The 13,198-nt window shown below is 47.5% G+C and overlaps 2 protein-coding genes and 1 pseudogene across 2 annotated transcripts; 2 read left to right on the top strand and 1 right to left on the bottom strand.

The window, feature by feature from the left end:
- Window positions 1-2,067: 2,067 nt before the first annotated feature.
- On the bottom strand, window positions 2,068-7,547 carry LOC132370048 (histone H2B type 2-E-like). The gene has a single exon (XM_059929779.1). The coding sequence runs from the start codon at window positions 7,487-7,489 to the stop codon at window positions 7,109-7,111; it is 381 nt and encodes a 126-aa protein (XP_059785762.1). The 5' UTR covers window positions 7,490-7,547; the 3' UTR covers window positions 2,068-7,108.
- A 223-nt stretch (window positions 7,548-7,770) lies between these two features.
- Window positions 7,771-8,342, top strand: LOC132370029 (histone H2A type 2-A). The gene has a single exon (XM_059929755.1). The coding sequence runs from the start codon at window positions 7,840-7,842 to the stop codon at window positions 8,230-8,232; it is 393 nt and encodes a 130-aa protein (XP_059785738.1). The 5' UTR covers window positions 7,771-7,839; the 3' UTR covers window positions 8,233-8,342.
- A 974-nt stretch (window positions 8,343-9,316) lies between these two features.
- LOC132370068 (histone H3-like) lies at window positions 9,317-9,869 on the top strand (annotated as a pseudogene).
- Window positions 9,870-13,198: the final 3,329 nt, after the last annotated feature.

Raw genomic sequence — 13,198 nt, forward strand, 5'->3', positions numbered from 1 at the left:
GCACGTATAGAAAATCTATAAGTCGACTAAAAAAAACACAATCTGCGTTAAGAATCAAGTTTTATTCGGCGACTTGCTGAGGACTAAGCCCAAGAGACAGCCTTTCAGATAGCTCTGAGGGACTGTTCCAAGGCGGTATGGGAGGAACCAGAATATATACCACTTTTGCAAAAACAAACCAGGTAGTTGAACATCAAAAGAATTCTAATTAATGAAAAAAAACCCCAAACTATCTCAAGTTAATAAATTTAGCACTTCTCTATGGGAAGGTGAAAGAGTGGGCTGATTGAAATCATTCATTTGATATGCACCTTAACTGTCTAGGCCCAGTATCCTGTTTTTCTCCATCCTGAATCCCCTCAGGGTGTACAGTTGAGGTGGCTGCAGCGGCTGATGGCTTGATGGCCACAACATCCTTTGATTACTGATATGGCAGGTGACATTTTTCATCCACATTTCATCTAGACAATTTTTAGTCTAGACACACGTCGTGTCTCACTTTGCTATTCCTTTCGGTTAATATTTGAACAGAGGCCTGAATGAAGAAAGAAAGTAAGCCATAGGATATCTTGGAGAAGAGTATTCTAAGAACAAAAAACAGCAAGTGCAAAGGCCCTGAGGCAGGCACAAGTTTGAGGAGTTCAAGGAATAAGCAAGGCCACTGTGGCTAAAGCACAGTGGGCAAAGGAAAGATCTGCAGGGAGATGTGATCAGAAAGGTAGTTGAGAGTCATTATGTATGCCATTGAGTGGCCTCTAGGGCATTGCAAAGATTTTGTCTTTAATTCTAAGTAGGTTAGAGTGCCTTTGGAGAGTTTGATCAGAGTAATGACATTATTCGACTTACGCTAAAGCTCACCCAGGATGTTATGTTGAGAAATAGACTATAGGTGAGCAAGAGTAGAGGCAGGGAGAATATCAAAAGGGCTACAGTAATAGCTCAGGAGAGAGATGGGTGGTAGCCGTGGAGATGATGAAAAGTAGTCAAGATATAGTTCAAATGAAACTGATGAACTGTATATAGGTTATGACAGAAAAAGAGGAATCAAGGATTTTTTTTTAAATTATTTGTTTATTTTTGGGCTGCATTGGGTCTTTGTTGCTGCGCGCGGGCTTTCTCTAGTTGAGGCGAGCGGGAGCTACTCTTTGTTGCGGTGTGCAGGCTTCTCGTTGCGGTGGCTTCTCTTGTGGAGCACGGGCTCTAGGCGCACGGGCTTCAGTAGTTGTAGCACGCGGCCTTAGCAGTTGTGGCTCGCGGGCTCTAGAGTGCAGGCTCAGTAGTTGTGGCGCACGGGCTTAGTTGTTCCGCGGCATGTGGGATCTTCCCAGACCAGGGCTTGAACCCGTGTGCCCTGCATTGGCAGGTGGATTCTTAACCACTGCGCCACCAGGGAAGCCCGGAATCAAGTATTAATTGCAGGTTCTTGGACTGAGCACTTGGAAAGAGCTGCAACTTACTGATACGAGAGGCAAGTAGGTTTGGAGGGGGAAAGCCTAGAATAATGTCTTGGACAAAATTTTGAGACTACTGGTAGCTATCCAGGTGGAAATATCAAATAGGAAATACCAAATTCCCACGTTGGGAATATGAAATATGAGAACTGGAGTTCAAGGAAGAGAAAGGACAAAGGGGTAGATTCTAAAACCCCGATTCTTGCTCGTTTGTAGGTGATCTATCCTTTTTTTTCTGGATGCTTTTAGAATCGCTATAACATCTCTAGATATGGTTTTTTCCATATCTAGCTGTGGTCTCAGTGTTTCACTAAAATCCCCTATCCAACTTCAGTTTCAACCTCCAACCTTAGAAGGCAGAATAATGAATGTCTAAATCAATGTTAATTGGGCATCCCTTGGCTAGTGCAACCACATAAATCAGTTACCTCTAATAATTGTAGCAAAGTATGAACAAAGGATATCATTCAGAGTTCTAGTTAATATATAGATGATCACTCTCAAACATACATAAGACTTTTAAATATAATGGAGTAAAAAAATCTTAACTGATAGAATTTCAACATATGAACATATAACATACTGTAAAAATAAAATGGAATAATTAACGTCTATGAAAGTTTTCTGTACTAGTTTATTAAGTCTGATTACAAGTTTTTAAAATTTTCTCAATTTTTTGTTTTGTAAAATTCAAACCTATAGAAAAGTTGAAAGAAGCTGTACAATGACCAGCATTATCTTCATCTAGTTTCACCAGTTGTTACTATTTGCTGCATTTGCATTTTCTGAACCATTTTAAAATCAGTTGTAAACATCTTGACATTTTTCCCTACTTAACATTTTTTAAAATTTTTACATAATTTTTGAAGGTTACTTTCCATTTACAGTTATTACAAAATATTGGCTATATTCACCGTGTTGTACAATACATCCTTGAGCCTATCTTACACCCAGTAGTTTGTACTTCCCACTCCCCCACCCCTAAATTGCCCCTCTCCCACTGGTAACCACTAGTTTGTTCTCTGTATCTGTGAGTCTGCTTCTTTTATATTTACTAGTTTGTTGTAATTTTTAGATTCTACATATAAGTCATATTATACAGTATCTTTCTCTGACTTATTTCACTTAGCATAATCCCTCCAAGTCCATCCATGTTCCTGCAAATGGCAAAATTTCATTCTTTTCCCTACTTTATTTACATGTCTCTCTTAAAATCAAGGACATTCTCCTATATAACTACAGTACCATTATTACCCCCCAAAAATTTAATATTGATTCAGTAATATTAACCAATATGCAATCCATATTCAAATTTCTCCAATTGTCAAAAAAATATCCTTTAAAGCAGCGGTCCCCAACCTTTTTGGCACCAGGGACCGGTTTTGTGGAAGACAATTTTACACAGACAGGCGTGGGGGGCGGTAATGCGAGCAATGGGGAGCGGCAGTTGAAGCTTCCCTCACTCGCCCGCCGCTCACCCCCTGCTGTGCGGCCCGGTTCCCAACAAGCCGTGGACCCCCACCGGTCTGCTGCCCGGGGGTTGGGGACCCCTGCTATAAAGGTGTTGCATTCATTTCCTACGGCTGCTGTAACAAATAACTATAAACTTGGTGGCTTAAAACACAAATTTATTCTCTTAAAGTTCTGGAGATCAGAAGCACAAAAATCAGTTTCACCAGGTGGGTCTCAAAACTGCTCTCTCCAAAGGTTCTAGGGGAGAATCCTTTTCCATGCATTTTCCAGGTTCTAGAGAGGCATTTCTTAGCTCATGGTTCCTGCCTCCATTCTCAAAGCCAGCATCGTACCATCTTTAAATCTCTCTGCTTCCATCACCTTCTTCCTCCTTTGGCTTTTTTTTGCCTCTCATGAGGACACTGGTGATTACATTTGGGTCCACCCAAATAATCCAGCATAATCTCCCTATCTCAAAATCACACCAGGAAAGTCCCCTTTGACACTTAAGGTAATATTCACAGATTCTAGGGATTTAGATGTGGGCATATTTAGGAGCCCTATTCAGCCTACCCCCCGCTGTTGACTACTGTTATAGGTTGAATTGTGTCCCCTCAAAAGATATGTTGAAGTCTAACTCCCCAGTGCCTTAGAATGTGGCCTTATTTGAAAATAGGGTCTTTGTAGATGTAATCAAGTTAAAATAAGGTCATTAGGGTGTGTTCTAATCCAGTATGACAGGTGTCCTTATAATAAAAAAAAATATATATATAGAAATGCACAGGAAGAAAATTGAGACAAATGTCAGGGTTTGTCGTAAACCAAATAATACCTGGGGCTACCAGAAGCTGAAAGACAAGGAAGGATCCTGGCCAAGAGCCTTCAGAGGGACAGGGGCCTGCCAACACATTGACTAGACTTCTAGCCTCCAGAAATGATGACAGAATAAATTTCCATTGTTTTAAGCCACTCAGTTTGTGGGACTTTGTTATGGCAGCCCTAAGAAACTAATGCAAACTAAAATTTTTAATAATAGAATTATTTAATTTTTAAATAAAATTTCAGATTTTTAAAAATCCTAGACTGTCCTTCATTTTAATGGCAATATTAATCTTTGGCCCTGGTCAAATATTGATTTTAAAACTTGGACATTTAGTCCAAATGTGTAGTTGGAGCACCTCTATTTTTCCTTATCTACCCTATTTGGTCTCTTTGAGACCTTCCAAGATAAAAAGGTCTATCATCTTTCCTTTTATTCTGGGAAATTATTATTTCTCAAATATTTCAAGATCCAAGTAGGGCTCTGAGGCTGGCTGAACTCCATGAGTGGGCTCAGCTTTCCAATTCTTCCTCTCAGCAGTTGCCCTCCTGTTGTCTACAATCATTCTTGCCTTCACACCCACATAACACTACATTCTGCTGCAGCCTCCTGAAAGCAAAGAAGATTCTTTACCAAAAGATAAGAGCAATCTACATTCCCAGTAGTTCAATTTCTGAAATGTTTGTGCTGATTAGATTGGTCTAGATTCCTGAGCTAATCAGTGTGGGAAGTGGTTGGGACTACATTTAAACCAATCATGCCAACACTAAGAACTGTAGATAAGATCTGTTTTCTGGGAAACACATGTGGCAATGGTTCTCAAACTTGACTGCTCATTAGAGTCACCTGGGGAACTTTTTAAAAATTCCAAGTTATGACTGTGTCCCAAATCACTTAAATCAGAATTTCTGGGGATGGCACCCAGACATCAGTATTTCTAAAAGTTCTCCAGGTACCTATGGGCAGTCAAGTTTGAGCTCCACCTACATAAGGGATTGAGAAAGGTGAGTTCCTTAATGAAAATCAGCATAAAATTAGAAAAACAGAATAAGAAAAATGCTACATAGTCAATAACATACATTATAGGGCTATCAACTACTAAGTTATACTACATAAACACATACGAAATCAAATCTCAAAGAATACGTTAAGGAAACATATAAGGAAAAATAAAGTCTAGAAGAATAAGGTGATAGCCTTCATCCCCACTGCTGTGTTTAGAGTGTGGACAAAGAATGTCGCCTGCCATTTCAGTAAGCAAAAGATGTTGTGGCCAAAAAGCCCTCAGCCACTGCAGCCACCCCTGACGGTGCACCCTGAGGAGATTCAGGATGCAGAAAAACAAAATAATGGCCCTACGTAGTTAAGGTGCATATCAAAGAAATGGTTTCAATAAGCCCAAACTCTTGTATCTTCCCATACCTAGGAAAGCACTAAAATCATTAACTTGAGATGTCTGTTTTTGTGATTAGCAGTAATCTTTTGATGTTCGACTATATGTTTGGTTATTTTTTTCATCAGAAACTCCTATATATCCTGGCTCCTCCCATACCTCTTTGGAACAGTCCCTTGGATCTGAGAGGCTGTATCCCAGGCTTAATTCCTCAGCTAAGTCCACCGAATAAAACAATACTTCTCAATTTTTAGGTTGTGCACTTTTTTTAAAAGCAGGTTCGTGTTCTCTTCACTGAGCCCTAGATGCATCTCTCACACTGCCAACTCCATTTATCGAGCTGAATGTTGAATGTCAACTCCATATATTAAAGGTTCTCAATCTTAAATCAGAATTCTGGATCTCCCTTCAATGCCCCAATCTATCCCTCCTCCCAGTATTCAATCCTAATCAACAGCACCACTGTTTACGCAGTTGCTCAGGCTAAAAATCTAGGGGTTTTGCTCCTATCCACAGTACTACCTCCAAAATATAATCGTAATCACAACATTTCTCACCATCTCCATTATTATCACTGTTCTCCAATCCAGCATGTCTAGACCACCCAGTGGTTCTCACACTTTAGCATGCATCAGAATCACCCAGAGGGCTCGTTAACACAAACTATTAGGGTCTTAAGATTCTGCCTTTAATAAATTCTCAGGTAATGCTAATACTGCTGGTCTGGAGAAGAGACTTTAATTAAGAGTCACTGCTCTAGGGGCTTCCTTGGTGGCACAGTGGTTAAGAATCTGCCTGCCAATGCAGGGGACGCGGGTTTGAGCCCTGGTCCAGGAAGATCCCACATGCTGCAGAGCAACTAAGCCCATGTGCCACAACTACTGGGCCTGCGCTCTAGAGCCTGTGAGCCACAACAACTGAGGCTGCGTGCCACAACTACTGAAGCCCACGTGCCTAGAACCTGTGCTCCGCAACAAGAGAAGCCACTGTAAGAGTCACTGCTCTAGCCTGCAACACTGTAATAGCCCTCCTAATTGGTTCCCTTGATTCTATGGATAATCTAGGATCTATGATTCACCATAGCAACCAGTGATCTACTTTAAGGTTAATGAGGTCCTGTTATCCATGTCCCTACAGAAAGCAATCCAAGGGTTCCCAAAGCACCGACACTAACCTCTGAAGCCAGTCTCCTTTGCATTCCCAGCTATATTGGGGCTTTCTGCTCCTTGAACATTTCAAATATTTTCCTGCTTCGGAAATTATGCACATCTTATTTCCATTGTATGGACATATCTTTTAAATTGGGTAAGCTTTTCTAAGAGGTAATTCTCTGGAGAGAACACTATCACCGAGTATTAGTCAAGTTTTATGTGATTTGACCTAAGATGAGGCAGACAAAAACCACTAGAAGAATGGTTAATTCCTAGGTATCAAAAGCAAGCTCCAGTTTCCCTATTGGGGAATCTACACATAAACTGGGTACGCAGGTGCTTGTGAATGCAAGATAACACAAACGCAAGGAATTTGTTAGCACCAAGTGAAAGTTGAGTTATCCTTTTTTTGTAAACAACACCGACCACACAATACAAAAAATTAAGTACCACGACTGTTTACCACTTGGGAACACCAGATGCACCTTTGATATTCGAACTTTATCTTGCATACAAAAGTTCATAAAAAGCAACATCATTGAAAACAGACAGTTTCAAGAGTTCTGACAAAACACCGCACATCTATACCCCATTAGATTCTCCCAAACTAGGTAAAAATACTCCGTCACTTATCTGAAAGAAATGGCTGTGTTCGTACTTAACGACTGTGAACGCTCTTAACGTTAACTAGGTGAGGAAAAAAAGCAAAGTAGAGCTACAAAAAACCTGTGTAAAACAACATGACAGCTTCTTCCACTGAGAGAGTGGGTGGCTCTGAAAAGAGCCTTTGGAAAGTCAAGCGGCTCGGCGCCTCGTGCGAGCGCCGCATCCCGGCAGGAACTCACTTGGAGCTGGTGTACTTGGTGACCGCCTTGGTGCCCTCGGACACGGCGTGCTTGGCCAGCTCGCCGGGCAGCAGCAGGCGCACGGCCGTCTGGATCTCCCGCGACGTGATGGTCGAGCGCTTGTTGTAATGCGCCAGGCGCGACGCTTCGCCCGCGATGCGCTCGAAGATGTCGTTGACGAACGAGTTCATGATGCCCATGGCCTTGGATGAGATGCCGGTATCCGGGTGCACTTGCTTCAGCACTTTGTACACGTAAATGGAATAGCTCTCCTTGCGGCTGCGCTTGCGCTTCCTGCCGTCCTTCTTCTGGGCTTTGGTGACAGCTTTCTTCGAGCCCTTTTTGGACGCCGGGGCGGATTTCGCCGGTTCAGGCATAACGGCAAGCACGAGCTGCAGAGACCACCACGAACGCAAACACAACAGCCGCACCGAGGCTACCGGAAGCGACTCGGTACTTATAGAGGCTGTACGCAAATTAAGGTTCGGATTACGCCGCGTTGCGATTCGCGAGTTTTCAGTGGCTCTCTTGCGAGGGGGACGAGGTTATGTAAATGAGTGGATCCTGGTTGAGCTATCCTATTGGTCATCAGGACAAAGCTGTGCTGTAGCCAATCAAATTGCTCCGTAGACAATCGCCGTTCTGCCTATAAAAGGGTGAAGCGGCGCTGTTGAGGACGATTTTGTTAGCCATCAAACGGGAGCAGTTTGCAGTGCCTGTGGGTGTCATGTCTGGTCGTGGCAAACAAGGAGGTAAGACCCGCGCCAAGGCGAAGTCGCGGTCGTCCCGCGCAGGTCTGCAGTTTCCGGTGGGGCGAGTGCATCGCCTGCTGCGCAAAGGCAACTACGCCGAGCGGGTGGGGGCTGGCGCGCCCGTGTACATGGCGGCAGTTCTTGAGTATCTGACCGCCGAAATCCTCGAGCTAGCGGGCAACGCGGCCCGAGACAACAAAAAGACGCGCATCATTCCTCGTCACCTGCAGCTGGCTATTCGTAACGACGAGGAGTTGAACAAGCTGTTGGGCAAAGTCACCATCGCCCAGGGCGGCGTTTTGCCGAACATCCAGGCTGTGTTGCTCCCCAAGAAGACGGAGAGCCACCACAAGGCAAAGGGCAAGTGAGGCCGGTCTCCGGAAGCCCTCCCAATCCCCCTACTCGAAGGGGCACCTCTGAAATCAAAGGCTCTTTTCAGAGCCACCCATTTTTTCAAATAAAAAGAGTTGTTCCAGCACTTGATGCTTTGCTCAATTTCACCCTTCTCAGTAGTAGACGTGCGGCCCAGGGGTACAGAGGGGGAGGGAGTACCTTTCGCCCATCCTCTGGAATCTTTGAGTACCTTACCGGTGTTTTTGCTTGGGGGGGGGGGCGACGGGTTGTAAATCCAGGAGATTAATTAGCTCAGGTCAAGGTAGCAAGCCTCTTAGGCGCCAGGGTCGACTCAGTTCTAAGTACTCCGTCAGGCGACCCGCGATGCCTTAACTCGGAGTCGGATGCCTAGTGAGCAACTCTATAGTTGTTCCCCAGGCCTTTGCCCAATACTTGAGGTCTAGTACCAAGGGGACGTTCCCTCTCTCTCACACACGTACACGCCCGGTTCACCCCAGTCGGTTAGGGGAACGGACAGTTTTCGGGAGTGTGGCGGACCTGGAGTTTGGCTTAAGTGAGTCGACTGTCGCAAAGGGGGAAAAAAAGGCGCCTTCGCGGCGGAGATACAGGTCCCCACTTAGGCTTTCGGAGGCGGAGTCTTGCGCCGGGAGGGGGGCGCAGATAACTTTCCGATCCGAAAAGCACGGAAAGGCGGAAACAAAACCAAACCAAAAACCACACAACGATCCGTCATGCCAACTAAGCTAGGGAGCTCGGAAAAGGCAACAAGGCGTTCCGGGGGCGGCGGGGCCAAACAGAAGGTTGAGGTTCAATTCGGGAGCTAGAAAGCGTAGAAAGAGGGTTTCGCGGGTAGCGCGTTCCAAGGGAGCGAAGGGCTGAGGAGGAACATTCTGACACAGTTGCGCTCAAAACTGACTCTCACCCTGAAAGAAAGGAAAAACAAGGCAGGGAAAACGGTTGGCAAACTGGACAGTAGAAAGGGAGGCAGGGAGGCGAGGAGGCGGGGAGGCGGGGAGGCGGGGAGGCGGGGAGGCGGGGGTGGGGGGGGGATACTGCCCAAGCCAATCAGTGGCGCTAGGGCCGATGACGTCACAGCCAATGGACAGCCAGCGCGGGACTTTCAATTATTGTCCCGCCCAATCGGGAAAAGACTGTGCCTATAAAGACCGCTGCGGCGGGCTGGATCCCGGTTCCTCTCCTTGTGCAGCGTTGCGCCGGTGAGCTCGTGTCTCGTTTCGCTATGGCCCGTACAAAGCAGACTGCCCGCAAGTCGACCGGTGGCAAGGCCCCGCGGAAGCAGCTGGCCACCAAGGCGGCCCGCAAGAGCGCGCCGGCCACCGGCGGCGTCAAGAAGCCGCACCGCTACCGGCCGGGCACCGTGGCCCTGCGCGAGATCCGGCGCTACCAGAAGTCGACCGAGCTGCTGATCCGCAAGCTGCCCTTCCAGCGGCTGGTGCGCGAGATCGCGCAGGACTTCAAGACCGACCTGCGCTTCCAGAGCTCGGCCGTGATGGCGCTGCAGGAGGCGAGCGAGGCCTACCTGGTGGGGCTGTTTGAAGACACGAACCTGTGCGCTATCCACGCCAAGCGCGTGACCATCATGCCCAAAGACATCCAGCTGGCCCGCCGCATCCGCGGGGAGCGGGCTTAAGCAGTGTGCGCTCGGCTCGAGGTTCCATCATATCCAAAGGCTCTTTTCAGAGCCACCCACAACTGCACTTGGAAGAAGCTGTGCCACTTGTCCGTGCTCTCCCGGCGGGCCCTCGCATACCCCGGGAGGAGAGGCCGTTAGAGCGGGCAGAGCGTTAAGCTCCAACAGATAGGCTAAAGAAAGGCCAGGTATCCGGCCTAGTCCCCTGCTTGCTGGCCGCCTTCCGGGGTGTCAAGATCTTTGAGTGAGTTTGGTCAGTCGGCTTCTCTGGACTGGCGAGGTTGTCGCTGCGTTCTTGGGCGCTGCCAGGGGGCCCAGTTTCGCTTCTTGGAGGCGGCCACGGGTCCTCCCGTAGGGTCGGGCTCTTATAGGGCGTCTTCTTAGTCGACCGTGGCCCAGAGCTGTAATCTGTCCCGGGAGCGGGGGGGGGCTGGGGGTTGGGGGGGGAGGTTAGAGCAGGCCGAGTCACTAGGGGACGCTCAGGATTCGCGGGCTTGAGCGCGCGGGGGCTGGCCTTCAGGCAGTTGAGAGCCGCGCGCATGTCTGACCTCCTCACCCCCGCCGGAAAGGGCCCCGCCCCGCGTGGCTCTCCAGCTCCGGAGGGAAATCGCCACCTCGGTCGGTCCCGCCCCGTTTCTGCTGGGGAAAATGAGGGATTCCTGCAACCTGGCTGCGTGTTGGAAGTCGGTAATGCCCGGGCGTCACTCCTCAGCGAAGAACTTAGCGGAGGCCATTCATCCCCTTACTCCACCCTCTCTTTCTCAAAACTCCCGCGCGGGCCTGAACGATTTCGCCTGTTATTTTAAGCCCTTGACATTCTCACTTTCCTCAGCCTTGCTCCTTTTCTTTCAAATGCCAACCCCACTCAGACAAGTACCGGTAGCTCTGTGCAGGAATAGACCAGAGGACAAGGAAGGATCTGGTGTCTGCGGCATGGCATTCAGTTCAGACAGTCGGGTGGGTTTGACCGGCCTGAGCCCAAAGGAGCAGCTGTGGGGAAGAGGATGGACGGCCGGGAGCTCAAGGGCCGCCATAACCTAGGCCACTCCCCGGGGACTCTGTCTTGTCGGTATTGTTCTCGGCTCCACGGCAGGAGACTGATTCTTCCTGGAAGACATCCCGAGAGGCATAGGCGTGAGGTCTGTGTGGTTATATGAGAAGTTATCCAGGTCAAGGCGCTCAGAGTTCAAGCTGTGGGAGGCACTGAACCAATGGAAGGCAGAAAAGACCCTGCTCCTCTCCCTTGCACCCATTTGCTGGCCCCAGGATCTGTAAGGGCAGAGATTTGACGTTGTCTCAGAGGGGCAGTTCCTGCACCAGATGAGAGCAGAAGTCTAAGGTCTCTTACTGTCTTTTAGGAATGAACCTGTTCAACTGGGGGAGTGGGACAGTATCTTGTAGAGCCCACACTACACAAGACTCAGATAGGAGCTACTATGTGGGTCTCAGATGACATCTCTTTTTAACCTTGATCATCGCTTGTTTGCACCTGGAAGAGGCCAGAGTTTGTGTTTTTGTTGTCTCAGCACAGTTGATAGATAAAAGCATTACCAGAGATGGGTGAGAATTCACTGAGGGGAATAGAAACTAAAGTAGACATACTTTTGAAAACTTTTTTGCCCTTTGCAAGGAGTGTGGGGAAAAAAAGAGCAATGTGGACTGCAGCTTCTCCTGACAGTGGGTCCCCAGTTTGCAGCCCCAGGCTCACAGAGATTTTCAGAATAGGCCCTGTTATGGGCTGAATTGTGCCCGCCAACAATTCATATGTTGAAGCCCTAATTCCTTGTACCTCAGAATGTGACTGTATTTGGGGATAGGACCTCTAAATAGGCAATTAAGTTTAAAATGGGGTCATTAAGATGGACCCTAAATGAGTCGTGTCCTTATAAGAAGAGGCAATCAGGACACAGACAACACAGGGGGATATCCATGTGAGGACACAATGAGAAGGCAGCCATCTGCAAGCCAAAGAGACAGGTCTCAGAAGAAATCCAACCTGCCGACATCTTGATCTTGGACTTCTAGCCTCTTGAACTGTGAGAAAATAAAATTAGTTGTTTAAGCCACGCAGTCTGTGGTATTTTGTTATGGCTGCCCTAGAAAACTAAAACAGACCCAGGGTCTCATTCCCTGCTCAGACCAACACTGCAAGATGGGATCCTCAGGATCTATACTCTGTGAGATATAAGCAGAAGCAGCAGTGACTCAGGGCTGTGCAGGGTTGGCACATTTGCACCCAGCATCTCATCCACTGAGGTTTGTTTTCAAAGAGGCAGCCTGAAGTTCTCAGACAGTGAGTGACTTTCCAGCATGTCTGAGCCATTAGTGGCTCAGCAGACCCCTGAGCACATAGATTTCCATGTCAGGGCTCTTCCTCCCCAGGATCATACTCCCTGAAGGGATACTACATCAGATTTAAAAGCAGATATCTAAGATCTCCCTGTGGCCCTGAAATTTGCAGTCAGCCTGGGCATCTGTCATGGCTAAGGCAGGTCAGGCGTTCCTAGCTTAGCAGGAATGTCTATATCCTGCCTTCACCCCCTCCTCATTTTTCTACCCACCTCTGTCCTCCTGCCACAGCAGTGGATTGCTCACTCACCAAACTCAGTGCTTGCAGGGTGTGGAAGGATAATGATGAAAGAAAGCAGAGAGGGAGGAGCACTGGTCTTTTGCTGGTGGAACAGGGGAGGCCATCCCTGGTTGGTCTTTCCTGGTTTCCTGTCAAAGGTGAGCCCCTTAAGGGCAGGGCCTTGTCTGCATCATTGATCCCTCTTCCAGGGCTGCTACACAGCTGGGCTCTGGGCCTCAACCATGGAGGTGATCTCTACTCAGCTGACAGCCCCCTGCCCTCACATGGGGCCAAGAAACAACAGGCAGTGGAAACAGGTGTGTACACACTCACTTTCTGAGGAAGTGGGCCTGTCTGACCCAATCCCTCTCACCCAGTGGAGAGTCAGGCCTTAGCAAGACACTGCTGCCTCACCCATCAGCAGATGTTTGGGGGATTTGCCCCACAAGGCCAAGACAACAGAATCTGGTTCTCACTGTGAGCCTGTTCTGGGAGGAGTGAGGAGTTCTCCAGTGCCTTCAGGGCTTCCCAAACTGCCACAGGCATTTTAGCTTTGACACCTTTGGGGTAATAGGACAAAGATGATATTCCTGCCACTGTTCTGTGAAGGTCAAACTTCCTAGGCCTAATAGAAAACTTCTGGAATGTCTTCATTGGTTTGAAAACCTAGGGTGAAGTAGTACCCAATTTTTTTAATGTCAGTATCAAAATTTAATTATTTTAGGTACTTAAGTAATTTTCTGCTTTCAGATTACAAAAA

This window comes from Balaenoptera ricei, chromosome 1 (genome assembly GCF_028023285.1).
Source record: "Balaenoptera ricei isolate mBalRic1 chromosome 1, mBalRic1.hap2, whole genome shotgun sequence".
In the NCBI taxonomy this organism is placed as follows: Eukaryota; Metazoa; Chordata; class Mammalia; order Artiodactyla; family Balaenopteridae; genus Balaenoptera; species Balaenoptera ricei.

Excerpts from the sequence above, each read along its gene's own strand:
- LOC132370048 (XM_059929779.1), bottom strand. The coding sequence starts at position 7,489 with ATGCCTGAACCGGCGAAATCCGCCCCGGCGTCCAAAAAGGGCTCGAAG.
- LOC132370029 (XM_059929755.1), top strand. The coding sequence starts at position 7,840 with ATGTCTGGTCGTGGCAAACAAGGAGGTAAGACCCGCGCCAAGGCGAAG.